Genomic DNA, 27,801 nt, shown 5'->3' on the forward strand with positions numbered 1-27,801 from the left:
AGGTCACGGCATTGGTGTGCAATGCAACACAGGTTTAATCCGTGGCCTTCGATTCTTTGTCTGACTTGGGCAGCCCTAAAGAATGTTTCTGTATTATAATGAAATAACATTACCTGACTTTGAAGAGTTTGCTGGGAAGAAAAGCAGTGAGAGATTGAGGATTATAGATAGAGTATAGATAGAAATTGATAGAGGCTAAAACATATGAAGAACAGTTGCAGGAATTGGGTATGTCTAGGCTAGTGAAAAGAAGGACTAGGGCAGACATCAGTGGTGGGTTTCAAAAATTGTTGGAACCTACTCTGTGGGTGTGCCTTCCTTTGTGGGAGTGGCTTGCCACCCATGTGACCAGATGGGAGTGGCTTGCCGCCCATGTGACCGGATATGAAATTATGAATTAGTACTTAGGTTGGTCCAAGTAGCTATTCAGAAACTCTGGCATTGAAGCATGCAAGTCTTAAAGCTGTCAAGTTACAAGATCCTTGCCAGTGGTGGGTTTCAAAATTTTTTGGAACCTCTTCTGTAGGTGTGGCCTGCTTTCCGGGTCCACTGGTGGAACCTCTTCTAACCGGTTCAGTAGATTTGACGAACCAGTTCTACCGAATAGGTGCGAACTGGTAGGAACTCACCTCTGGCAGACATGATAATAGTCTTCCAATATTTGAGGGGCTGCCACAAAGAGGAAGAGGGAGTCAACCTTTTTTCCAAAGCACCTGAGGAACAAGAAGCATTGGATGGAAACTCATCAAGGAGAGAAGCAACCTAGAACTAAGGAGAAATTTCCTAACAGTGAGGACAATTAACCAGTGCAACGACCTGCCTCCAGAAGTTGTGAATGCTCCATCAGTGGAGGTTTTTAAGAAGAGACTGGACAGCCACTTGTCTGAAATTGTTCTTCATGAGGCTTCCTATGAAGCATGAAACAAGCTCCTTGTTCCGGCAAAAAACCCTTTTATTAATTTACTGTGAATTCTGCTCATTCACATATAGCAAAGTCTTCTGAGAGAGGATTTATAGTCACAGACTTTATCTGGCTTGGAGAGCTGACAGGCCCGATATCTGCAAAACTGGCAAGGAGTCTCGTAGAGTCATGAGCCAATTAAGCAAACTAGTTGTCTCCTGCAAACTCCACTCCCCTTTCGCTCCTCTTTTATTTCCTCTGGGAGGGGCCATTCATCGTCTGGCCTTACTCGCAAGTCGACCGCTGTTCTTTAGTTGTTCCTTTCGTCTGGCAACTCTGCGCATGTGCACACTGGGAACAGGCTCCAGCTGTTCATCTGCCTCACTGATGTCTGCCTCCAAAGGCAGCTGATAACTGTCAGACGGCTCTGGCCCCCTCTCTGCCTCCGACACAGAGCCCTCATCAGAGCCTTCCTCAGACTCCAGGACTGGCCCATGTTCCTCCTCACTGTCCGATTCTGCTGCCAGCTCTGCTGGCCACCGGAGAGCCATGACAGAAATGGTATAGGATCTCCTGCTCAAGCAGGGGGTTGAATGAGAAGACCTCCAAATTCCTTTCCAATTCTTCTTATTATAGCATGTCAGTAGACTCTAGACAAAGATGAAAAACAAGGATAATTTTAGACTATATGAAACTGAAAATTTGTCAGGATTTAGGTGAAGGAAATTCCATTTAGCTGAATTTGAATCCAGTGCTTTGTTTCAACTGCAATAACTATGGGACTTTCCACTCAAAATCTATTTAGCCATGGTGTAATGAGAGCAGAGGAGCATAAGTCAACATTTACCAGATATTTTTGTACTTGGTATAACTATAACTCCTGCCTAAATGCTTGAAGGAATGCAATGTTGTTGTTGTTGTTTGTTGTTGTTTATTATATTTATATGCCACCCTTTTCCCCCGAAGGGGACTCAGGGCAGCTCACAACTCAAACCAGGGAAGGGGGATACAGACAAAAATTAAAATCGACACATAGCAATGCATAATTTAAAACACGACAGTCATACCATTCGAGACGGGGGCAACAGCTCTTTAGCCCCAGGCCTGTCGGAACAGCCAGGTTTTAAGGGCTATGCGGAAGGCCTGGAGGGTGGTGAGGGTTCGAATCTCCACGGGGAGTTCGTTCCAGAGGGTCGGAGCAGCCACAGAGAAGGCTCTCCTCCGGGTAGTCGCCAGTCGACACTGGCCGGCGGATGGAATTCGGAGGAGGCCTAATCTGTGGGATCTAATCGGTCTACTGGAGGTAATTGGCAGCAGGCGGTCTCTCAAGTACCCAGGTCCAATACCATGAAGGGCTTTATAAGTGACGACTAGCGCCTTGAAGCATATCCAGAGACCAATAGGCAGCCAGTGCAGCTCGCGGAGGATAGGTGTTACGTGGGTGAACCGAGGTGCACCCACGATCGCTCGTGCGGCTGCATTCTGGACAAGCTGGAGTCTCTGAATGCTCTTCAAGGGCTGCCCCATGTAGAGCACGTTGCAGTAGTCCAGTCTACAGGTCACAAGGGCGCGAGTGACTGTTGTGAGAGCCTCCCGGTTCAGGTAGGGACGCAACTGGCGCACCAGGCAAACCTGGGCAAATGCCCCCCTGGTCACAGCCGACAAGTGGTGTTCAAAAGTCAGCTGTGGATCCAGGAGGACTCCCAAATTGCAAACCCTGTCTGAGGGGCGTACTGTTTGACCCCCCAGCCTGAGAGATGGAACACTTGGCCAATTAGTAGGAGGGAAACACACCAGCCATTCCGTCTTATCTGGATTGAGCACAAGCTTGTTTACCCCCATCCAATCCCTAACAGCCTCTAGGCACTGGCACATCACGTCAACCGCTTCACTGAGTTGGCACGGGGCGGACAGATACAGCTGCATATCGTCCGCATACTGATGGTATTTTATCCCGTGCCGTCGAATGATTTGAAAATCTTCCTCTGATTCCAGTAGTTTTCACCATTAATTTTGTTAATGGAGTTGTATAAATGTATTCCTTTTTTGTTCAGTTCCTGGTTATGAACTACGAAGGACCTTGTGACTTGTGTCTTCAAACATAGACATCTTTACAATAGCAATAGCACTTAGACTTATATACCGCTTTACAGTGCTTTGCAGCCCTCTCTAAGAGGTTTATACATCCAGGCTATTGCCCCTAACAATCTGGGACCTCATTTTACCCATATCAGAAGGATGGAAGCCTGAGTCAACCTTGAGCTGATGAGAATCAAAATGCCAAATTGCAGTCAGTCAGCAGAAGTATGCTGCACTCTAACCACTGCACCACAGCAGCTCATAATAATAATTAAATTATCCTTACGTAAGAGTGGATAATATTGCAATCTCAAACTATAATGCTACATACTAAATGCATCTGTATGTTTTCAGAATTTAAGAATATGCTAATGGTCTTTTTATAAACCAAGTTATCCCTATTTTGCAAATGATGTTTCATAGTTGAAGGTACTCAAAAAATAGCAGTTTAAGACAGAAGTTAAAGAATTAAATCCACTTGATGATGATAGCAATAGCAATAGCAGTTAGACTTATATACCGCTTCATAGGGCTTTCAGCCATCTCTAAGCGGTTTACAGAGTCAGCATATTGCCCCCAACAATCCGGGTCCTCATTTTACCCACCTTGGAAGGATGGAAGGCTGAGTCAACCCTGAGCCGGTGAGATTTGAACCGTCAAACTGCCAAACTAGCAGTCAGCTAAAGTAGCTTGCAGTACTGCACTCTAACCACTGCGCCACCTTGGCTCTGGACTTTCTTGTTTTTCTCTGAAGATCTTTCTCTTCTCCTTCAAGAAATTTCTTCAGCTTCTTGAAAGAAAGGAAAGCAAGAAAGTCCAGTTGCTTCTTGAAAAAAAGCACCTTTGGGACAACCATGACCTGGATGACTGAAAATCTCCATAGGCATTTGAATCTAGTTTTTTTCTATTCCAGGATTGGCCCCACCTTTTTCCAACACCTTACATCTTAACCTCAGGACTTCAGAGCCCAGTCACTCATTCCCTCCTTCCTTTCTCTTAGATACAGGAAACTCCTTTATTTCTTCCATTAAACCAACTGTCTCCAGTCTTCCTGTTGTTTTCTAAAGTTTTCTATGTCACTACTCTGATCTCCTGATAATAGTTAGCTGAGTTCTCTCAGCCTTCCTCGGGCTCTTTTATCACCATCATTTTTTCCACCCTGAATTCTAAGTCCACTAAGCATGCTGGTCGATGGTCTTTTGTGCTTTTTATTATTATTATTTCTTTGTAATGTTCACAATTAATCCAGATGTTTTATTCTCCAGTTTTAACTTTCTTAGTGAACTCTTCTCTCCACTTTCTTTACTTTTGGCTAGCAAAGCAGCAGTTGTCTGCCTTGCTTAAATTATCAGTGTTTCAGCCTCCCGTTTTGATTCCAGCTATCATTTCAAAACCTGCCATCATAACTGTATAAATTAAACAGATAAGAAGGTAATATGCATCCTTGTCAGACTCCCTTTTTAATTCTGAGTCACCCTATACAGAGATAAAAACTAATTACGCCCACATGCAGGGCATACATCTTTTCTTCCCACAAAGATGCAAACAAATCTTCTATATATATAAGTGTGTGTGTGTGTGTGTGTGTGTGTGTGTGTGTGTTTTCCAGCATAAGTCTGCAACGCTTCGAGCAATTTCAGCTAAACGTGGTGCACAGATGACTTACTCTCTGGGGAAAAATACTGTAGGGGTATGACATCCCTAACACCCCTCGGTTTGTGTGTGTTCCATTAAGATACAGCCTGTTGTGCTTTAAAACGGCTTCTACTGTACTGACATAAAATGGCTTCTATTGTACAGCACAGTGGAGTTGCCATGGTAATGGCTTCACAGTATTCTATAAGGGGGCTCCCTCTGGTGAGGGGGAAAATCCAACATTAGAAATTACATTTGTTCCAGACATTTTCCCCTTGTAAATAAATACCAGGGCAATGCTGGGTTATTGTCTAGCATAGGATAAAAAGGAGATTATTTTGGCTTTGATGACCAGAAACAAAATCTTCTCATAAATATGGAAAGATTTTTCTCCATGATTAGTGGAATTCATCTCACCAGAACGCCAATCTTTGCCCTTTCCTTAGTCCGATGACAGGAGAGTGAATTAATTTTTAAACGCCCTGTTATCATGATTTTGATTTTAGTTTTATTTAGATTAACAGACTCACAAGTACACAAGGCTGCCAAATCAGAATATCAAACTATGATGTGAAGCGGCTTCATCGACCACAAATGGCACCAAACCCAATTTGTGTTTACATCAAAATCCATAAACCGGTTTTAAAAATTTTTTTTACAGTTGCGGCTAACACTCCAGGAGAGTGTTTAAGTGAAAGATAATGTAAGCAAATAGGCAGCTTGATAGAGTTACTACGAACAATTATTTATTGTTTGCCTTTGAAGTGAACATTTTGGAAGACCCGATAAATATCCTTTCAAGATGGTTTCAAGATTTTGGCCAAGTAGAACAATATTTAAGAGGTTTTTCATTTCCTACGGCAGGTTAGGGACCTTCCTTTTCATATCTTATGCAAAGCAGCTGATCTCACTAGGAATAAAAATCACATCTGTTGCTTATTTGGGAGTAAATGTGTGAACAGGAAGAGCTATAATATACAACTCGAGAATGAAACCTCCTGCACTTGAGCTGCCTAATAAGGGCTGCAGTTAATTTTCTCCTTCAGAAAAAAAAAATTCATCTCAGATTGTTGTGACCTTGAGTTTCTACTAGTTTACATGTCTAAGGGAATGAAATATGAATTCTGATATGAGCTGTTAACAGCCAAACCGAAAGGAATAGATGAAAATATACTTTTTTCCCCCCTATGACATCAAAATTGATAGGATTGATAGTGTAATTGAAAATAATGACCAGGTACCTATTTATGTCCATGTGTTTGGAGAACAGGTCAAAATGCAGAGAGACATAATGATGCTACTAGTCCTATACTAGTATAGTATATACTATACTATACTATACTATACTATACTATACTATACTATACTATACTATACTATACTATACTATACTATACTATATAGACTAGTACTAGTCAATATAAAAAGTGTTTTATATTGAGCACTGGAAATTAGTTTTTAGTCTGGTTATTTTTACAGGTAATGTTATTTTTCCCCTCTTAAGATTGTATTTATTACAGCGGCTTACATGCCATCTATTTTAATTCAGCCCACGTAAACTACCAACTACAGGTGGTCCTCAACTTACAACCACAATTTGAGCCCAAAATTTATGTTGTTAAGTGAGAAGTTTGTTAAGTGAGTTTTGCCTCATTTTGAGACTTTCCTTGCCACATTTGTTAAGTGAAATAACTGCAGTTCTTATATTAGTCACACCGTTGTTAAGTGAATCTAGCTTCCCCGTTGATTTTGCTTCTCAGAAGGTCGCAAAAGGGGATCACATGATCCTGGCACGTTGCAACCATCATAAATACGAGTCAGTTGCCTAGGGTCCCAATTTTGACCTCATGACCGTGGGGATGCTATAACAGTCATAAGTGTGAAAAATGGTCATAAGCCACTTTTTTTCAGTGCCGTTGTAACTTTGAACGGTCACCAAACGAACTGTTGAGCTGATAAGGAACTGGGAATACAGTTAGTCCTTGACTTACAACTGTTTGTTTAACAGCAGATCAAAGTTATGACAGCCTTGGAAAAAGTGACTTATGACCTGTACTTGCACTTATGAACATCATACTAACACACACACACCCCATGGTCATGCGGTAGCAATCCAGGTCCTTAGCAACCAAATATTTTTGTGACTGGTTGTTGTTGCATCCTACAGTCTCATGATCATGGTGTTTTTTGTCTATTTTCGACCACAAACACATTGCAGAAGCTGGGTTTGCTTAATAACTATGTAATTTGCTTAACAACTATGGTGATCCATTTAACAACCACCATAAAAATTGTCTTAAATTTGGGTCCAACTTGACTTTACAACTACAATGACTTAACAGCAGAAATTCCAGACTCAAAGGTGTTAATAAGTCCAAACTGCCTGTAGAAGATGATTATCTATAGATTCTTTTCAGCTCCAGTTCATGGAATTAAAAATGTACATTCCCCACCCAAAACAGGACGTGACCTTTTCGACATAATAGGATTTACCCACCACCATTAGAATAGCAAAAGGCACAAGGCTCACTACACTGCACAACCCCCTGGAGCATCTCAAAAACAAAACCCCAGAAACCTATAAAGACCCATCACCATTAAAGCCCTACATGTCGTGGGACTGGGGTACCCAAGAGGGATCTCTGACAATTCGCCACAGCCAACCCATCATGGCCAAATCACCACGGCCAACGCAACATGACTAATTTGCCACAAACCAACTTTCCGTGGCCAACTGGCTGCAGGACAACTCACCATGGACAACTCGCTGCAGAACAAGAGTTACACATATGAAATGGTAGAATAGATGTCAGACCTGGAAACCATCTTTAACCTTTTGGACTTCAGGCCTGCCACATTTTCTACTGTGGAAAAATGGGAGTAGGGGATTATACAGAGTGTGGATGCTATGTAGCCATAATAACATTCTTTCTCAGAAAGTCAAGGTCACCTGGCTCTGCAGGTACAATGAGGTGACTGGAAGGCATCTCCAGTTCGGATTGTGCCTGATGGGTTTATGTGATGGAGATGTGGGTGCTGGGCAGGGATTTGAACTTTTGGGTGGGAAAAGCTTGTCCCAGTGTGACATCTCTAATAAAATGGAACTTTGAGAAAACTCAAACCTCAGAGTTTTCTTTCACTGGGGGTGTTACTCGGAACTCTGACATTAGAATCATTAAAGAAAGGGTGCAGAAGGAGAGACAGAACGAAATGTGATTGGCAAAAAAATTAAAATATTTTTTATTTATTTTAAATAATTAAATACAATTTTTAAATTGTCCCACAGCAAGTTGTCCTGGTGTTGGCTGCGGCAAGTTGGCCATGGTGAGTTTGCCATGCACAGCAAGTTGGCTGTGGCAAGTTGTCCCATTCCCACCCAAGGGACTGTCTCTCCTCATTCAATTTGATCCAGCAGATTGGGCGTTTCCCAGATGGTTCCACCACAAAACCGCGAAGCCCTTATCCGCGCCGACATAAGTGCGGAGGGCAAATCCGCGCCGTCCAAAGCGCTAAGGAAAAACGCGACCCTACCGCGATGACATAATCGCGGAGGGCAAATCCGCGCCTTCCGAAGCAACTCAGCACCCTAAACCTAACCCTAAACCTAACCCTAACCTAAACCTAAACTTAACCCTAAAGCAAACCCCTAAACCTAATCCTAACCCTTACCTTAATTTAAATCGGCTTTCTGCCGCCGCGCTGTTTTAAAGCGCCCTTCTGCCGCCGCACTGTTGTCGCGGCGGTGATGACGCGCGGTGATGACATCACAGCTCTAGCGACGCGGTTTATCACCGCTATTTTGACGAGCGCAGTTTTGTCGTGCCACGTCCCAGATCCCGTGAGCCCAAAGAGTGTTGACTGGCAGGGACTAGAAGAGGGCCTTTTTCTGCAGTAGCCCCTGTTCTGTGAAATACCCTCCCCTTGAGGATTAGAACGGCCCCAATCCTGTTGCCTTCAAGGCTTTAAACACTTGGCTGAGTAGCTGGGCCTGAGTCTCAGAATGTGTTAAGGCCCCCTTTCCTTGGCTCTACTGTGAGTTGATTAATGATCTCGCCTGCTGTTTGTATTTATTTTCTGGATGTTTTTACCATTTTATTGTTTTAATTGTTCCGTAATTTTAGAATTGTAAGCCACCCAGAGTCACTTGGTCGAGTTGGGCTGCTCTGGAAATTGGATGAATAAATAAACAAATAGCTACTGATTCATGTCACTGAGAGAAATGAAGAAAAAAAGTGTCAGAAAGTTTGACCAAGCTCTTCGGATGACTCTAGACAGGAGTCACATTCCTTGTTTGTGTTTATTAAATCAATTTATCACTTTCCCCAATGGCCATGGCAGCTCCAGATGAAAAATAACACTTTAACATACATATTAGGTACAGATGTACAACAATCTCATGTTATAACTTACTAAGATATATACAGTTAGAGGGATAAGAACTGAAAGTCAGACTGTGGGGGTAAATGCTTAATTTAAATAGCTGCTGAGTAAATTATCTCTAAAAACAACTATGAAACTAGAATCAAAGCTGCTTTTTCATAGTCTTTCGTTTGAATAGGAGAGAAAATGGAAATATTATGTGGCACTGCCTCTGCCAGTCAAACCCTTTGAACTTTTAAAAGCTCTCTACAGTCCCATCTTCAAAACAATGATTTTTTTCAGGGCAAGCTTGCAAGGTCTTTCAAACTGCTGTTTAAAACATGCACCCATATTCATATCAAGTCTTTTTCAAGTTGAAGAAATAGAGGTTGGAAATAGAGCTGTTTATATGTTTTTTTAAAAAAAGATTATTTCATACAGGTAAATTATCCAATTCTGTCCTGATACAAATTAGTGTTTAAATCTTTTAGCCCAGGGGTCAGCAAACTGCGGCTCCGGAGCCACATGTGGCTCTTTCCTCCCTCGGCTGCGGCTCCATCACCGGTCAGCACCACAATTTTGAGAGGAGCTTCCAGGGGGGGGGAGGGGGAGAGAAGCACAGTGCGCCAGGAGAAGACTCTATGGCAAGGGGAGGGTTTTCCATAATTGATAGGCTTTCGGTTATGACAGGTAGAGGAAAAAGTACGCCGCGCTAGGAGGAGACTCTATGGTGAGGGAACTGAACTTCTGGTCAGCTCCAGAATTGAACAGGGGGCTTCCGGTTAGAACCTTTGTGGCTCTTTTTTTTCTGTGGGAAATGGATTCAAATGGGTCTTTGATTGTTTAACTTTGCCGACCCCTGTTTTAGCCTAATATTTGTCATCAGCATTAGGAAATGTTCCAAAACTACCTTACTTGCTAGTTGACCTGTAGTGAATCTGCTAGGGGTTCGGGAGAACCTCTAGTTAAGATTCTGTGCAGTTCAGAGAACCCCCAAATCCCACTCATGGCTGGCCCCACCTACCCAAATCTGGTCCTCCCATGAGTTCCCATGCAGCCCATTTTGGATGTAGGTAAGGAGGCGGGGGGCCAATACCGGAGGCTCGGGGAGGGCGAAAAATAGGCCTCCCGGAAGTTCAGGATTGCCTGCCAGAGGGCCTTCTGACAAGCTAAGTCAATGGAGAAGCCGGATTCACTAAACAATTGTGTTACTCACTTAACAACTACAGTGATTCACTTAATCACTGTGGTTTTACAAAGGTCCTAAAATGGGATAAAACTCAACAAGTGTCTCACTTAGCATCAGAAATTTTGGGCTTAATTGTGGTCATAACTGCATTGTGGACTACCTACATTAAGTCCCACTGTTTAAGTACATCATTAGAATGAGAGTCGGTTTGTGTGTGGAACATATGTAGTTGACGTTTTAGCCTACTCTCTGTTGACATACAATTAAACATTATTTGAGTCTTGTTAGATCTGGTCTGGATTCAGAAATTGGCATCTGGTAGGATATTAATATATTCATTCTCCATTTGATGTAACTAGATATATTGCACTCCATTAGAAGGGTGTTGGAATCAGGAGTGTAGAAGGCTAAAGGTTAGAGCAATTGCCCAGATGGGTGGCCTCTCAACATTGGGTTCCAGCATGTGTGAAACTGTATACAATATCCTGGCAAACACAGAGCTTGAATTTCTCTCTTATTTTTTAAATATGTCAGCCACTATGAATTTGGTCCAGAACTGTTGCCAGGCCTTACGTACATTCTCTGAAATGTAGTAATGCCTAACATACATAGAAATACTACTCATTTTTGCAGTTGCCAGGTGGTTCAACCAAGGGTGGGATTCAGCTGGTTCGGACCGGTTCGGGTAAACTGGTAGCTCCGATGATCAGCTGAGAGTGAATCAGTTCGCTCCGACGATGAGGTTGGCCTGCCCGCCCCGCCCTCGCGCTCTACTTACCTATATCCTCTCAGTTAATTAGCGCGTCGGAGCGGATTAGCGCGTCTCAGCTGTGTTACTCCCCAAGAAGTAATGTGGAAGGTAATTTTGGGTGAAACGATTGCGCACATCAGATGCAAAACACACAATCATCGAACCGGTTGTTAAACCAAGAGGATCCCACCACTGGGTTCAACTCTGGGGGCTTGAAAGTGATCCCTGAGAAGTGGATTCAAAATTAGAGGTTTTTGTTTTTAGTAAAATTTGAGATTTTTTGTTTTTAGTACCATCACTGAACGAATGGTTGTAAGTCAAGGACTACCTGTATTGTTAAAATATCCCATGGTACATTTTTTAATTATTTTGCAAGAAATAAATTATACTGTCTAAATTCAAATCAGTATTCTGATGGTGTCATGTTAAACCAGGGGTGTCCAAACTTGGGAACTTTTAAGACTTATCAACTTCAACTCCCAGAATGCCCACAAGTCTTAAAGTTCCCAAGTTTGGACACTCCTGTTTTAAACCAATCACAATGTTTTGTTAAAAGCAGTGTTATAGAAATGTCTGCAACAATCCAGGTTAAATGTTATTACATTATGAGTGATAGGGGTTAGGACCAAATGTTCACACAGTCGCAGATCTCCTGCTATTTTAGTGTATTTTGATGATGGTATCTTGATAGTTTCTGGTGCTTCTAGGCTGCCTGTGAATTGCTCAACTTTGCCACATTCCACCAACCACATGGTTAAAAATCTTTGGAGACTAATCCTGAAATAATAACTAGCATTAACTAGTTATTAGTACTGTAATAACAGAAAAATGTCTCCCATTCAGTAACTATAAGGCATCTTTAAATATGCTGAATGACTATACTAAATAAAATTGTCTTGAAAGAACAATGGCATTGTCTCCAGCTGCCAGTCTACTATCTGATGTAGGGCATTCAAGAAGGAAGTTTTGATCTCAGAGATAAAGTAAATCACATTAGGATTAAAACTGTTGCATCCAAGAATACCAAGGGCAGCGATACCAGCACATATGCCAACACTTGAATCAAGTAAGATGTTTTATTTAGAATAGTAATTATTCCATTTAGTTGGATCAAGAGTAAAGCTGTACAATAAAAGAGTTGCTGCAATTACTTTAATATTTTCTCACTCTGAGATTTTAGTAATTGAAGACACACAATGTTTACACTGAGATAAAGGGATGGCAGTGTACGAACAGAACGAATAAATGTCTCACATTGCGAGCATGTTGGTGTATATAAAGCCATTGTAGCAGTGGTGGGTTGCAGGCGGTACGCCGCGGTACGGGCATACCGGAGCCTGCCTGGAGCACCGGGTACCATTCCAGTACAGTGCTCCGGAGGGCCCACCCACCCGCCCGAGGTCCTTACCTGTCCTTTAAGACTTCAGCGCTTCTGCGCACGTGCATAGCGCGTACAGTGCCTGCACGATGCTCCATCGAGCAGCTGGAGCGTCGCGGAGGTGTCGCTGGCAGGTACGACACAGCGTGCACCGCACACATCCATGTGGGTGACGCCGGACCCGTTCCAACCATACCGGTTGGAACAGAATCCGGAACCCACCACTGCATTGTAGCCACTTAATACAGGTAGTCCTCAACTTACAGCAGTTGTTTAGTAACTGTTCAAAGTCACAACAGCACTGGAAAAGATAATATCAGACCGTTTTTCACGTTTACAACTATTGCAGCGTCCCCATGGTCACGTGATTCAAATTCAAACCCTTGGCAACTGACTCGTATTTATGACAGTCACAGTGTCCTGGACTCACATGATTATCTTTTGGGACCTTCTGACAAGCAAGGTCTATGGGGAAGCCAGATTCACTTCACAACCATGTTACGAACGTAACAAACTGCAGTGATTCCCGTAACAACAGTGGGAAGAAAAATCGTAAACTAAGGCAAAACTCACTTAACAAATGTCTCACTCAGGAGCAGAAATCTTGGGCTCCATTGTGTTTGTAAGTTGAGGACAGTGGTGGGTTGCAGGCAGTACGTCCCAGTACGGGCGTACCAGAGCCTGCCCGGAGCACTGTTCCAGTACGGTGCTCCGGAGGGCCCACCTTACCGGTCTTTGAAGTCTTCGGCGCTTCCGCGCATGCGCATACAGCACCTGCGCGACGCTCCGCTGAGCAGCTGGAGCATCGTGGAGGCTCATGGAGGTGCTAAGATGCATGCGGAGAACCGGTTGTTGGAAGAAATATTTTGTTTTTTCCCCACTTTACAGGGCTAATCCTGTAAGGAAGGCAGGAAGGAAACATTCTGGTGTTCTTTCTAGCCTCATCTTTATTGCCCTGCTTGCAGAAACTGCCTCTACGGTTATAATAGCAATAGCAATAGCAATAGCAGTTAGACTTATATACCGCTTCATAGGGCTTTCAGCCCTCTCTAAGTGGTTTACAGAGTCAGCATATCGCCCCCACAGTCTGGGTCCTCATTTCACCCACCTCGGAAGGATGGAAGGCTGAGTCAACCCTGAGCCGGTGAGATTTGAACCACCGAACTAGCAGTCAGCTGAAATGGCCTGCAGTACTGCACTCTACCCACTGCGCCACCTCGGCTCTTAACCCTTGTTACATTGTAACAGCTAATGCAAAGCGCCCATAGACCTGAGTGACCTTGAGTTGGCCACGCCCACCCAGTCACATGACCACCAAGCCACACCTACCTAGCTGGTCATTAGGACAGAGAACCGGTTGTTAAATTATTTGAATCCCACCACTGGTCAGTAGTGGGCTCCTGCTGGGTGGGGCTGTGGGTGGCGCTGCTGCGAGGTGAGTTAGTAATTAGACTCCTCTCGAAAAGAAGCCCTAGGGTTAAAAGAAAATAAGACCGAGTCTTCTTTTTGGGGAAACACCGTAGTGATTGAACGACGACATTTAGAATGATATGAGCAGATGTTCTCAAGGAGCCCGGTCACCTAGAAACTGATGGATCCGCTTTCAGAAAGAGCTTTTCACAATTATTCAGTCTTTTGAAAGAGGGATCTTCAGATTGTTCTAAAATTGTTCACTTATTCTCCAGAGAAATTAGTTTCATATTAGTTTGGCTGGGCTGACTCTGAATCCTACAGAGCAAGTAGTTCAAGAACGTAAAGATTTCCCCCCCCCCCCCAATATTCCTCCTAATAAAACAGATTGAAGTATTTTATTTTTTAATAACTGTTCAGATTTACGCAACACATAACCTTGGGGGGGGGGAAATGTATACCCTGAGAAGGCATTAGAGATATTTTATTAGTTTCATTATTTCCCCAAATGGCAAGAGTATCATCCTTAAGTAAGAACAACTGTTTTCAATAGGAAAACTCCAAACCACGCGTATTGATTTCCCAGGCTCCAGTTAACCAGACATTCCGAATACTGACTTTTTAGATGGTGATATTAAATATTTTAGTGCATTACTGCCACATAGCTAGAAATTAAGCTGGCTGTTTGCAGGAGGAAAATGTGTAGCCCATAATCTGCTGTGGGTAGCACATGTCGCTTTGTCACACTCAGTTAGGAGGGAAGAGGAATGCTTGGTTAGGGTTGTAGAGTTGTAGAGAATGTTATTATTTTTGCCTTAATAACTTCCTTTTTCATTGATTTGGTAATAAAATGCAGATTTTAATACATATTTTTGTTTCTTGGGGGAAAAAAAAAAACCCCAAAGCTGTTCGCTGTTTTAAAGAGCTCTGCGGAAAACGGGATCGTTGTATGTAGTGTTTACCAAATGTGGAGTTCAGATCTGTTCTTTCTCTCCCCCCCCCCCCACTCCTCCTGTGAGAGAGATCAGGACAGCTTGATAAAACCAAAGCCAAGTCAATCTCGCGTTAAACTAAACATGACATCTTTGGAAATTGGCCGTGGGCTCTGCGTTCGTTGTGAGCAGCCAAAGCAGAATAAGGCGAGATCAGTTGCTGAGGGCTGATGCCTTCGCAGAATATGCCATAATATCTTTTTTTCATGGGCAAATCACACATCAACACAGATCAAAACTCCCGCTAGTCTTTAGTGAAATTCACCCCCCATAAGACAAGATTTCCCAACCGTGGCAATTTCCGTGTGTGTCCCAGAATTCCACAGCCAGCATAACTGGCTGGGGAATTCTGGGAGTTGAAGTCCACCCATCTTCAAGTGACTAAGGCTGAGAACGACTACCTGGAGGAGAGCCTTCTCTGTGGCTGCTCCGACCCTCTGGAACGAACTCCCCATGGAGATTCGAACCCTCACCACCCTCCAGGCCTTCCGCAAAGCCCTTAAAACCTGGCTATTCCGACAGGCCTGGGGCTAAAAAAGCTTCTGCCGCCCTTCTCGAATGGTATGGTTGTTGTGTGTTTTTAAATTGTGTACTGTTATGTTTGTTTTTATTTTTTACCCCCTGTCTGTACCCCTTCCTGACTAAATTGTGAGCCGCCCTGAGTCCCCTTCGGGGAAAAGGGCGGCATATAAATGAAATCAATCAATCAATCAATCAGAGGTGTCAAACTCGTGCCCGCAGGCCGGATGCGTCATGTGCTGACCACGCTCACCCCCAGTATAGCGGGGGGGGGGGAGTCACGTAGCTATTGCTGAGAATTCTGGGAGTCGAAGTCCACTCACCTTCAATTTGCCACGGTTGGGAAACACGACGGTAGTCCATGACTTGCGACTACAATCGAGCCCAAAATTTTTGTTGCTAAGAGAGACATTTGTTACGTGCGTTTTGCTCCATGTTACGACCTTTCTTGACACAATTGTTACGTGAATTACTGCAGTCAAGGTAGTAATATGGTTGTTAGGTGAACCTGGTTTCTCCATTGACTTTGCTTGTCAGCAGGTCACAAAAGGGGATCCCACGACCCCAGGACACTGCAACAGTCATAAATATGAGTCAGTTGCCAAGCAGCCGAATGTATGAATGATCACATGACCATAGGGATGCTGCAATGATCTTAAGCATGAAAAACAATCGTGAGTCACATTTTCAGAGCCGTTCCAACTTTGAACAGTCACTAAATGAACTGTTGTAAGTTGAGGACTACCTGTATATGGACTTCAAATCCCAGAATTCCACAGCCAGCATAGTTATTGCTGAGAATTCTGGGACTTGAAGTCCACTCACCTTCAATTTGCACAGGTTGGGAAACAGACAATATACAATAGCAGAGTTGGAAGGGACCTTGGAGGTCTTCTAGTCCAACCCCCTGCCTAGGCAGGAAACCCTATACCATTTCAGACAAATGGCTATCCAACATCTTCTTAAAGACTTCCAGTGTTGGGGCATTCACAACTTCTGGAGGCAACTTCTGTTCCACTGATCAATTGTTCTAACGGTCAGGAAATTTCTCCTCAGTTCTAAGTTGCTTCTCTCCTTGATTAGTTTCCACCCATTGCTTCTTGTTCTACCCTCAGGTGCCTTGGAGAATAGTTTGACTCCCTCTTCTTTGTGGCAAACCCTGAGATATTGGAACACTGCTATCATGTCTCCCCTAGTCCTTCTTTTCATTAAACTAGACCTACCCAGTTCCTGCAACCGTTCATGTTTTAGCCTCCTAATCATCTTCGTTGCTCTTCTCTGCACTCATCTCTTTTATATCATGGCAACCAAAACTGGATGTTGTATTCCAAGTGTGGCTTACCAAGGCATTATAAAGTGGTATTAATACTTCACGTGATCCCTCTATTCCAACCCTCTGTTTATACAGCCTAGAGCTGTATTGGCTTTTTTGGCCGCTGCTGCACACGGCTGGCTCATATTTAAATGGTTGTCCACTAGGACTCCAAGATCCCTCTTACAGTTACTACTATTTGAGACATAAGGGTACATATTAATACTGTAATTATTTTCTGTGGGGGACCATCTAAGAGTGTCCCAAATGTTCTGGCAGCTGAAGATACCATATTACCAACAGTTTTGGACAAGGTAGGAGGAATGTTTCCAAATATAATCTTAATTTATAATCATTCTTTTAAATTAGGGCCATTTTAATATATTTACAAAAATCAGATGTCACAAGGGGCAAAGCTCTCTAGGGATTTTATTCCTAGCAAGAAAGGAACAGGACATCCTTGTCATGTCTCTGACACACACACACACACACACATCGTTGTGTTTTCCACCGAAGGGTTTCCTCTCTGTGAAATGCTTTGTTGTTAGAAATAAAAGTTAACTCTTTTCTGTTTTTGCTGAAATTGAAAAGCTGACCTAGAGGAAATTATACACTTGATTGATATTCCCAATACTTGGGCTAAGGACACACCTCCACTTGAGCTTAAAATGTGTCCCCGTTGAACTTAAAGGGACAGACTGTATGTGTATAACCTTGCTCTAAATTGTCTGCTTTGACCCTGATGTACTTGTTGAGGAGAATCAAATACTCTGAGAGAGAGATGGGCAGTGAAGAAATATGAAATATAAATTAATACATTTTCAACTCGGTGCTATCTGCGTTGGCTCAGGGTGATTGAGGAGCGATCCAGCACAATTGGAGCAAAGCACAAAGTCAGATAAAGTGAAAGCATGTGCCTGAATAACATTTATTGCAAAGCTTCTCTTTACGAGACAGTGGAATTTGCTGGAAAACAAGACAAACCCTCCAGAATTCAGAAGCCACACCGACTATGATCCATGGACTGCAAGTTGCACCAGCCCATAATTCCCTAACCACTGTGGCAAACTGACTTATTGTTAACTGCCAGGGTTCTCAGCTGGTGGGAAAGCCTTAATGGATGACTGGATTTGGCTTTTGCATTTCTGTAGTTGTGGATGGCAGCTTGTTGAAAACCACACAAACTGTGTGACTGTTCCCATAACATTTCATATTACATCTTGGCACAAGTGCCTTGCTCTTCGAGTTGCACGAAAAGATGGTTTGGATTTTTTGGTTTTTTTACCTCAAAAAAAGTAAAAATCGACAAACCCTTGGTGTGTTTACACCCTGCCAAAATCAGCAGCCTCCTTTGCGCCGCTAATGAAATCATCCTGGATTCTTGTGTAGATTATATGTATAAAAAATAACAACAGAATAACAGAATTGGAAGGGGCCTTGGATGGCTTCTAGTCCAACCCCTTGCTCTGGCAGGAAACTCTAGGCCAGTGATGGCGAATCTTTTCAGCACTGAGTTACGGCCCAGACGAACATGCGCATACTTGTCTGGGCCACAACCCAGAAGAGGAATTGCCGGTTCCACCACAAAACCGCGTTCGACTAAAGGGCGCTCGACGAAACCGCGTAGCTGACGTCATCACAGCGCGACAACAGCGCGGAGAAAAAAGCACGCTGTAAACGCTAAACCTAAAATTAACACCTAAACCTAACCCCCCCTAAACCTAAACCTAACCCTAAACCTAACCCTTAACCTAACACTAAACCTAATCCTAACCCTTAACCTAACCCTAACCCTTAACCTAACCCTAACCCTAACCCTAACCCTTAACCTAACCCTAAATCTAACCCTAAACCTAACCCTAAACCTAACCCTTACCTTAACTTGAATCGGCTTGCTTTCAAAGCGCTATTTAAAGCGCCCTTCTTTCTCCGCGCTCACTGTTGTCGCCCTGTTGATGACGTCAGCGACGCGGTTTAATCGGGCGCGCTTTAGTCGAGCGCGGTTTTATCGTGCCACGGAATTGCCCAGGATGCATGCGCATGCCCGAAAATAAACTTCTGGTTTCCGGCACGTGCATGCACACTGCCCAGCTAGTCTTCCATGTTTCCGGCACGTATGTGCGCATGACAATCAGCTCCCAGCACACGTGCTTACACAGGAAAACGGAAGGCCAGCTCTTCCAGTTTCCAGCACTGCCACACGCACGAAGGTCAGCTGATCGCCGTCCGTGCATGCGTGACAGAAACCTGGAAGAGGAACGGGGGACACCGCACATGTCAGGCGACATGGGTCCGCGTGTCACTTCAGGCACGTGTGCCATAAGTTCGCCATCACAGCCCTATGCCATTTCAGACAAGTGGTTGATTAACCCAGACTTTCTGCCTGTGCCACTTTTTTTTTTTTTTTTAAAGGATTGCTTTGCTCTTTGACATCTGCCGCTGAACGTTGTTTAGATCGTGTTTGGGTGCAGCTTTGTTAAAAGGAAAATTCCTCTTTCTTTCTTTGTTTCTTTTCTTCTTTTCTTTCTTTTTCCTCCCTCTACCCCTTGTCTTGCAGTTACACCTGCCGCCACTTGCGGAGATATGTCTATGTCTTGGACAAATTGTATTTCCCCCGCCAATCCCACTGCTCTACGCTGGAGCATTGCTTCTCGAGCCTCAGTGACAATGGAGAGGAACTCTTGTCTTTAACTTGCTCTCACATTCTCAGATCCTATACTTCCAGGTTATTAACCTCTGCTCTCCACTTACTGCATGCTGCATGCCACGTGTGACCAGCCTGTGCATGAACGAAGGGGACTTAGGGGTGGCGGAGGGGTGGGGGGCTGGGGGGGAGGAGGCTGGGCGGCTTTCAGATTGCCAGTAACGTTTTTACTAACAAACCAGCTGTTTGTGTCATGTAGCATACATACTCGCACAGTGTAAAAAAGGAAGCCCATTGTGGTTTCACACTGAATAAAATAGACCTGGGGTGGGGGGTCCTTTCTTCCCAGAAATGGAGTGTAGACTTCCTTTGTAAGTGCAAGCAGTCCTCGACTGACAACGGTTCATTTAGTGATGCTTCGAAGTTGCAACGGCACTGAAAATAGTGACTTACAGCTGCTTTTCACATTTGTGACCGTTGCAGGCTCCCCTGTGGCCATGTGATTTACATTCGGATGCTTGACAACTGAGTCACATTTATGACGGTTGCGGTGTCCCGGAGTCATGTGATCTTTTGCGACCTTTTGACAAGCAAAATCCATGGGGAAACCAGATTTACTTAACAACCGTGTTACTAATTTAAGAGCTGCAGTGATTCACTTAACAACTGTGGCACGAAAGGTTATAAAATGCAAATTCACTTAACAAATTTTTCACTTAGCAACATAAATCTTGGGTTCAATTGTGGTTATAACTTGAGGACTGGCTGTATACAACATTACTCCTTTCCCAAATCAGCTTCATTTTCGTAGCCACACTGGTTATTGTCTGACTAATATAGGTGGGGATAGAATTGAACCTTTCATATTTCATTATATTGTACAGCATATTTTCAAGATGGATCCTTGGTGCTCGCTGAGCTTAGCTGCTTTTTTGCAGATGTTTCATTACCAAACTAGTGTATTGATGATGGTATCTACTTTGGTAATGAAATGTCTGCAAGAAAACCAAACTTAGAGAGCACCAAGGACTTCACAGTCTACGAATAGAATAGAATAGAACAGAACGGAACAGAATAGAACAAAATAGAATTCTTTATTGGCCAAGTGTGATTGGACACTAAGAATTTGTCTTTGGTGCATATGCTCCCAGTGTACATAAAGAAAAATAAAATATAATACATTAATCAAGAATCATAAGATACAACACTTAGTGATAGTCATAGGTTACTAATAAGCAATCAAATCATACTAGGAAACAAATAAAACAATATAAATTGTAAAGCTACAAGCAACCTGGTTATAGTCATAAATAATCCCTTCTATATTCTCTTCTATATTTTCAAGTCATGTGGAGAGATGATTATTTGGGAAGTCCATACTTTCATTCCCCTAGAAATCATTTCATTCCCTTAGGCAACATTTGTTTATTTTGTTTATATCCCACTATCATCATTTTTATAAACAACTCAGGGTGGTGAACATATCTAATACTCCTTCCTCGTCTAGTTTTTTTCCCCACCACAACAACCCTGTGAGATGATGAGATAGAGGGACTGGCCCAGAGTCACCTTGCTGGCTTTTATAGGTAAGGCAGGGTTAGAACTCATGATCTCTCAATTTCTAGCATGGCGCCTTAAACACTAGACCCGTGATGGCGAACCTGCTCGTGGGGTCGTTTTTTGCCCTCCGGAGCCTTCAGGGAAGCCTCCTGAAGGCTCTGGAGGACTAAAACCAGCAATACGAGCAAATCGGAAGTCCATTCCTGAATTTTCGGTTTGTCCGTAGGGCTGGTTTTTCGCGCTCCAGAGGCTTCAGGGAAGCTCCTGAAGCCTCTGGAGGGCCTACGGAGAGGCTGTTTTCGCCCTCCCCAGACTCCTATAAAGCCTCTGGAAACTGGGGAGGGTGAAAAAAGCACGCCAAAAATGGAGGGGAGCACTGGTTATGCGCGCTGGGGTCGTGTGCAAAGCATTATGGGTGTGGCTCGCCTATGCACGACCCCCCCGTGCTCCCCCCACTTTTGGCACCCGAGCCAAAAAAGGTGTGCCATCACTGCACTAGGCCAAACTGCAACCTACAATCTACTCAAAAAGCATCAGTGCTAATAATAACAGTTTTCTTTATTTTCCTTCCCCAAAGCAGCCATGTTGTATATTTCTACTCTCCTATCGATTGCCACCTGCAGGGGAAAGCAAACCCACAATATAATGCCTTCTATTTCCACATGGCTCACTATGATGAAACATTTCCCTACACAGATGTGTGTGAGAAGAATCCACACTGTTGGCCCCAGGGGTGAAATGCTCTGAAGTCTGCTACTGGTTCGCTTTGCACGCATGGACACTGTAGGTGCTATCGCGTAGCTCCGGCGATCAGCTGTGTGACAATCAGCTGTGCCACGCAAACCGGTAGCATTACATTTTACTCCATGTTTGGGTGAACCGGTGGTTGGCCCCCTTCCTTTCACCAGCCATACAGAGGCCATTGTGTAGGACTCCTATTTGTCTGAGCCGTTTTTTTTATTGGAAAACTTAGGTGATAAGAATGCCAAGTAAGCAAAGAGTAAAATTCAGCGGTGGGTTGCAGGCGGTACGCCCCAGTACGGGCATACCGGTGCCTGCCGGGAGCACCGGGTACCGTTCCGGTACAGTGCTCCAGAGGGCCTACCCACCGCCCAAGCTCCTTACCTGTATTTGAGCTCTTCGGCACTTCTGTGCACGCGCACGGAGCGTACAGCGCCTGTGCGACACTCCGCCGAGCAGCTGGAACCCACCACTGGTAGGAGCCCTGCATGTGTATAATAAGAAAAGTAGACTAGTGTAGGGAAACAAAACAGGAGGCCTGTCTGTATTTTTTGTTCCTTTCCTTAGACAACTGAAAATATAGTTGTGGTTGCAACTTGATTGACTAGTGGTTTGAATATAAGACTTGGCAGAGACTAATTGGCTAAATTTCAACCCCAATTGGACACCCCCTTTTTTATTTTTTGAAACTTCCAGAACAGAGGTCAGCAACCCGCGGAGCCGCATGTGGCTCTTTCATCCCTCTGATGCAGCTCCCTGTCGCTGGTCGGCTCCACAGTTGATAAGGCTTTCGGGTAGGAAAAATGATGCCTTACTAGGAGGAGACTCTATGGTTGGGGGAAACGGATTTCTGGTCATCTCCAGAACTGAATGGGGAGCTTCCGGTTAGGACCTTTGTCCTCTTTGAGTGTTTGAGGTTTCCAACTCCTGCTCTAGAGCTCTTCCTTTCCCCTTCCCCTAAAAATTATCTTCCACGAAACCAATGCCTGGTGCCAAAAAGATTGGGGACCGCAGCTGTAGAGCACTTGTTTCTTCTTTCAAGAAATGAAGTCAAAAGGGACATGAAAACATATTAGGCAAATCTCACGGCAGTGGTTTTTCTGTTTTTTGTTTTGGTCTTGCTCTTATGGAATTGTTCTATGAGTCAGATCCAAAGATGTGGTTCAGATTTGGTCAACACCCAAGCAGCATGTTTTAGCAGGATGAGCTAGGAAACAATTGAATGAGTACCAAGTAGGTGCAAATGGGAGAGACTCTATATGTTTAATTGATTATTCCCCCAAATTAAGATAAGGAAAAAAAATGTAAAAAAAATTGGCAGTGTTATGGAGTTACTTTTAAACTTGTGGAAAATCTTGAGGTTATGCATGCTTAAAGGTCCCACACAAAAAAAACAAATAAAATAGTGCATTTGAATTCATGCTACACTCACTTTGCACATTCTTTAGTGTTTTATGATTGGTGCCAAGAATTTTGGGAGAGCAAGGGGAAAAAATTGCATGACAAAATTTGACCAGAACATGGAGATCATCCATAATGGGAATAGTAGTATTTTGACTATGCAAGCATGTAAGACAGAGAGACCACACAGTAAACATAAATAAAACCAGCTTGATTGTCAAGGGAAGTAAAAGAAAATATGGCATGCAATTTAAAATAGCTTCCTTTGCTCAAGAACAAACAATAGTTGTCTATAAAGAATTTTTTTTTAAAAAAAAGTATTTACAGAAGAGGAAAATGCAGCGGTAAGAGAGGTTATCGTACTGTTCAGATTAAAACCGGGAATAACAAACATCTGTAATGAAATCTTTCATTGAATTTATCTAAATTCCAAAGTAGGTCAGGAAACCCCGATGAAACAGGAATGAAAATTATTTTCTAATAGAACTCCGTATTACCTTTCTGTAATTGGTACAATCCAAATGTGTGCTGGATTTAGGCTCCCAGAATTCCCTGCTAGCACGGAAGGAGGAGACCGTGGAAATCCCCGATTTGAGAATCTGGTTAAAGTAGACTGCTGCTAACGTGTGAAGCGTTACTTGGTCAACCTCAGAAGATCTCAAAAGGCTGAAGAATTAGAGTGGTGGGCTAGACCAGGAAGTCAAAATAGCATTTTGGAAACAAGCAATGGCAAATCACTTCTACATTCTAGCCAAAGAAAACTAGATTAACATAAGCATGTCGTCACTAGTAATCAAGCCCATTTTTTGCAGGGTGGGAGGCAGGTTTTTAGTCTGTTTTAGCTGCTAAGAGGAAGAATCAGAAATGTTGATGAAGATTCTCAATCATCCAGATAGAATTGTCTGAAGTTGTCTGAAGTTTGAATCATTGCAACTGGACTAATTTTTGTTGTTAGCGTATTTTTCGGAGTATAAGACACACCTTTCTCCCTCAGAAAAGAGGCTGAAAATCTGGGTCCGCCTTATACACTGAATACAGCATTTTTTGCCTCCTGAAACCTTGCCCCCTTCACCAAAATGGCCATGCATTGTCTTTAGGAGGCTTTCAGAATGCTGCTGGGGGCTGAGGAGGACAGAAATGAGCGAAAAATGGGCCAGTTTTTGCTTGTTTTTGGCCCCTACGGCCCCCAGGAACACTCTATAAGCCTCCTAAAGGCTATGCATGCCCATTTTTTTTGGCAGAAACGGGCCCATTTTCATGACAAATGGGCCATTTTTTGCTCTTTTTGGAGGGGGAACCCCCCAAGAGAACTCTATAAGCCTCCTAAAGGCTATTCATGCCCTTTTTTGAAAAGAAAACGGGCCTGTTTTTGTGAAAAACGGGCCGTTTTTGGGAGGCCTGCAGAGTGCAAAAACTTTTTTTTTAAATTTGCCTCTTCAAAATCTTGGTGCGTCTCATACTCCGGCGCGTCTTATACTCTAAAAAATACGGTAGTTTGAGAGACATTTTGCTGCTTATTGTTCTGAGTGAGGTTTCTCCTGGTCCTGACAAAAACCCCTTTTATTAATTTGCTGTGAATTCTGCTCATTCACATTCAGCAAAGTCTTTCGAGGGAGGATTTACAGTCACAAACTTTATCTGGCTTGGAGAGCTGCCAGGCCGATATCTGCAAAACCTGGCAAGGCGTCTCGGAGAGTCACGAACCAATTAAGCGAACTAATTGTCTCCTGCAAACTCCACTCCCCTTTCGCTCCTCTTTTATTTCCCCTGGGAGGGTTCATTCCCAAGCCCACTTGTGGCCTTACTCCCAAGCCTTTAGCTGTTCCCTTCATCTGGCAACTCTGCACATACACACACTGGGAACAGACTCCAGCCGTTCTTCTGCCTCCCTGCTGCCTAACTCCCTCTCTGCCTCCAACACAGAGCCCTCATCAGAGCCTTCCCCAGACTCCAGAACTGGCCCAGGTTCCTCCCCAACCTCCTCACTGTCCAAATCTGATGCCAGCTCTGCTGGCCTCTGGCGGGTCACAACAACCTCTACATTCTTGCCAAAGAAAAGTAGATGAACATATCCATGTGATCACTAGGGATCAAGCCCATTTTGGAGGGGTGGGAGGCAAGATTTTAATCTGTTTTAGTTGCTAAGAGGAAGAATCAGAAATGTTGATGAAGATTCTCAGTCATCCAGGTAGAATTGTCTGAAGGTTGTCTGAAGTTCTCTGAAGTTCTCTGAAGATTGAATCATTGCAACTGGACTAATTTTTGTTAATAGTTGGAGAGCATTTCTCTGCCCATCCAGAGCTTCCTCAGTCAAAGCAAGGCAGTTCAGCCGAGAGCCGTTGGAATATATCAGCTCCTGCCACCACCACCAATTTCATTGGGTTTCCTCCCCAAAGTGCGTTGCAAAATGTCGATGTAGGTTTTGAACTAGAAACTTTTTTAGCCCAGTTGCAATCATTCATCCTCCAGACAGCCTTCAGAAGAATTGGAAATATTTGCATTTCTAGTAACACCAAGGAAACAGAGCAGAACAGAGATGAAGCATTGCATGAGAAGTCAGCTTCTGCGTTTCAAGCGCTTGAGTGTATCGGTAGCAGAATAATAGGAACGGTATGCATTACATTAATGTTTTAGACATTAAAACTCTGGGTAGAAGTAGAAAAGTATTTTGGCAGTTCGTATTTCCAAACCCACGTTTCCTGTGACAGAACACTAATGGAAGGAGAGCTTCTTGGCAAACAGGGGACATAACTGAGAAATCCGTAACTTCCTCCACATCCATCAGTCATACGGTTTGGGCTATTAAAAAAAGATTTTGAGTCATTATCAGGAGAGGGGGGGGGAGAGGAAACCCCACAGTTCTCCTTCAGAGTATCATTTCCCCTTTGGTATCTGCTTCAGTTATTTGAATTCCTCACCTTCAAGGACAAAGTGGAGCCACTAGACTAGAGCAGGGGTGTCAAACTCAATTTCATTGAGGGCCGCATCAGGGTTATGTTCGACCTCGGGGAAGGGTGTGTGACTGGGGGGGATGTTGCCAGCTTGAAATCACTCATTTCGGGAGTGCCTGTGGTGGCCCAAGCACTCTGCCAGTGAAAACAGGCTCCTGAGCTCCATTTTCGGCTGGGACAGCCTCCTGCAACCCTCTGCCACCGAAAACGGAGCATGCGGCCCCCCTGAGCTCCATTTTTGCTGGCAGAGGAACCGCGGACCGGTCCTTCGCTGTTTCCAAGGCAGCCCCGCAGGCCAGACCTAAGCACCCTGCAGGCCAGATCCAGGCCCCGGGCCTTGAGTTTGACACCCCTGCACTAGAGTAATATTTTTCAAGCTTGGCAACCTTAAGATGTGTGGACTTCGATTCCCAGAATTCCCCAGCCAGCCATCCTCTTGCGCGGCCTCCAGAACAGGGGTCTCCAACTTTGGCAACTTTAAGGCTTGCGGACTTCAACTCCCAGAGTTTCTCAGCCAGTGCTGGCTGAGGAACTCTGGGAGTTGAAGTCCGCAAGCCTTAAAGTTGGCAAGGTTGGAAACCGCTTGCTCCAGAAGTCATTCCAGAGGCAGGGCAGTTTTGCAGACCCTTCAAATGTTGCATAAATTCAGGGCAGGCCCAGACTTTGCTTTGTTGGCAAGTGGCACAGTTCAAGGTGGCCTAGATAAGGGGTAGGGTAGGAGATGGAGAATCGTTTTCTTGGAGTGACACACCAGGAAAGTCGAATCAGCCCTTTTCCAAATTTTTGACACACCGAGCCGTAAAAGTTTGACATCACTGGATTATGTGGATGTTAAAATAGAAGCACATAAATTGAGCATAAATCAATTTGAGTGTCTCCCTCATCATTTCAGGCCACCTTTATTACAGTACACTGGGTCCAGATTTAGGCAGGGTTAAAGCAGACCTAATTCAATTCCAATTTTAATTATTGCTATGGACCAGGACATTCATTAAAATGCTTTTTGGTGGGTATGATTTAATTACATTGATCCTGGAATATTAAAATGTGTTCTGTCCAAGATTTTATCTAGGATATACTATTAAGGCAGATACAAAGCATGGCCTCTGGTTGCGTTGGATCTTCCTAATTATGAAAAAAAAATTGGATCCAAACAAAACATTTGCAGCCACTTATGCACCCCAAACCCCTTCATTGCACACATTTATAAAAGCAGATATTTTAATTACAGTAACTTTTCTCGGAGGAGGAGTGGGGGCTGTCTTAAGATTATGCTGAAATATTTGCCTGGGACTAATAGTGAAATTTGCTTTCATAGCATCCTGCAGGCATCACCAGAAAAAGAGCAATCCCATCAAATTACTTTAATAATGCAGCTTCCTAATACGCAGCAGACTCATTCTGTCAAAATTTCTCTGAGTGATTCAGACAAAATTGTGCTAGAGGCAAGGTATGAGATTACATTTCCCCCGCCACCAAAAAAAATATTGTATATTCCTTGCTTCATTTCTGCTAAAAGGATTTTTTTTTTAATTATACAAATGTGCCTACAGTGTGATGGTTCAGCCACTTTTCTGCTTCCAGTGTTCCCAATTCTAAGCCTTTTGATTCAGTAAGGCAGTGGTCCCCAACCCCCGGTCCGTGGACCGGTGCCGGGCCGTGGAGTACCTGGCACCGGGCCGCGCAGCGGCCGGGGGCCATGATCGCTGCAGCGGCCGGGGGCCATGATCGCTGCAGCGGCCGGGGGCCATGATCGCTGCAGCGCAAAGGCTCCTGGGCCGTGCGCAAAAGCTCCTGGGCCGTGCGCAAAGGCTCCAGGGAAGAGAGCCCCGCGCAGGTACGCAATCAATGTGTCATCGCGAACAACGCCCCCCCACCCCTGCGCGCGCTCAGCGGGCCACGGTAAAATTATCAAAGGCTGACTGGTCCGCGGCGATAAAAAGGTTGGGGACCACTGCAGTAAGGTATAATAAGTCTGG

General features: G+C 44.0%; 1 protein-coding gene across 2 annotated transcripts in view; it reads left to right on the forward strand.

The window, feature by feature from the left end:
* DYM (dymeclin) overlaps nt 1-27,801 on the forward strand; it is a 266,534-nt gene that overhangs the window by 145,536 nt on the left and 93,197 nt on the right. The window contains exon 15 of one of the 2 annotated variants that reach the window (XM_032213699.1): nt 19,083-19,250. The exons of the other annotated variant lie outside the window; for it this stretch is intronic. Coding sequence (XP_032069590.1) covers nt 19,083-19,250 — 168 coding nt within the window. The remainder of the gene's footprint in view (nt 1-19,082; nt 19,251-27,801) is intronic. 2 annotated transcript variants of the gene reach the window in all.

This window comes from Thamnophis elegans, chromosome 3, assembly GCF_009769535.1.
Source record: "Thamnophis elegans isolate rThaEle1 chromosome 3, rThaEle1.pri, whole genome shotgun sequence".
Taxonomy (NCBI): Eukaryota; Metazoa; Chordata; class Lepidosauria; order Squamata; family Colubridae; genus Thamnophis; species Thamnophis elegans.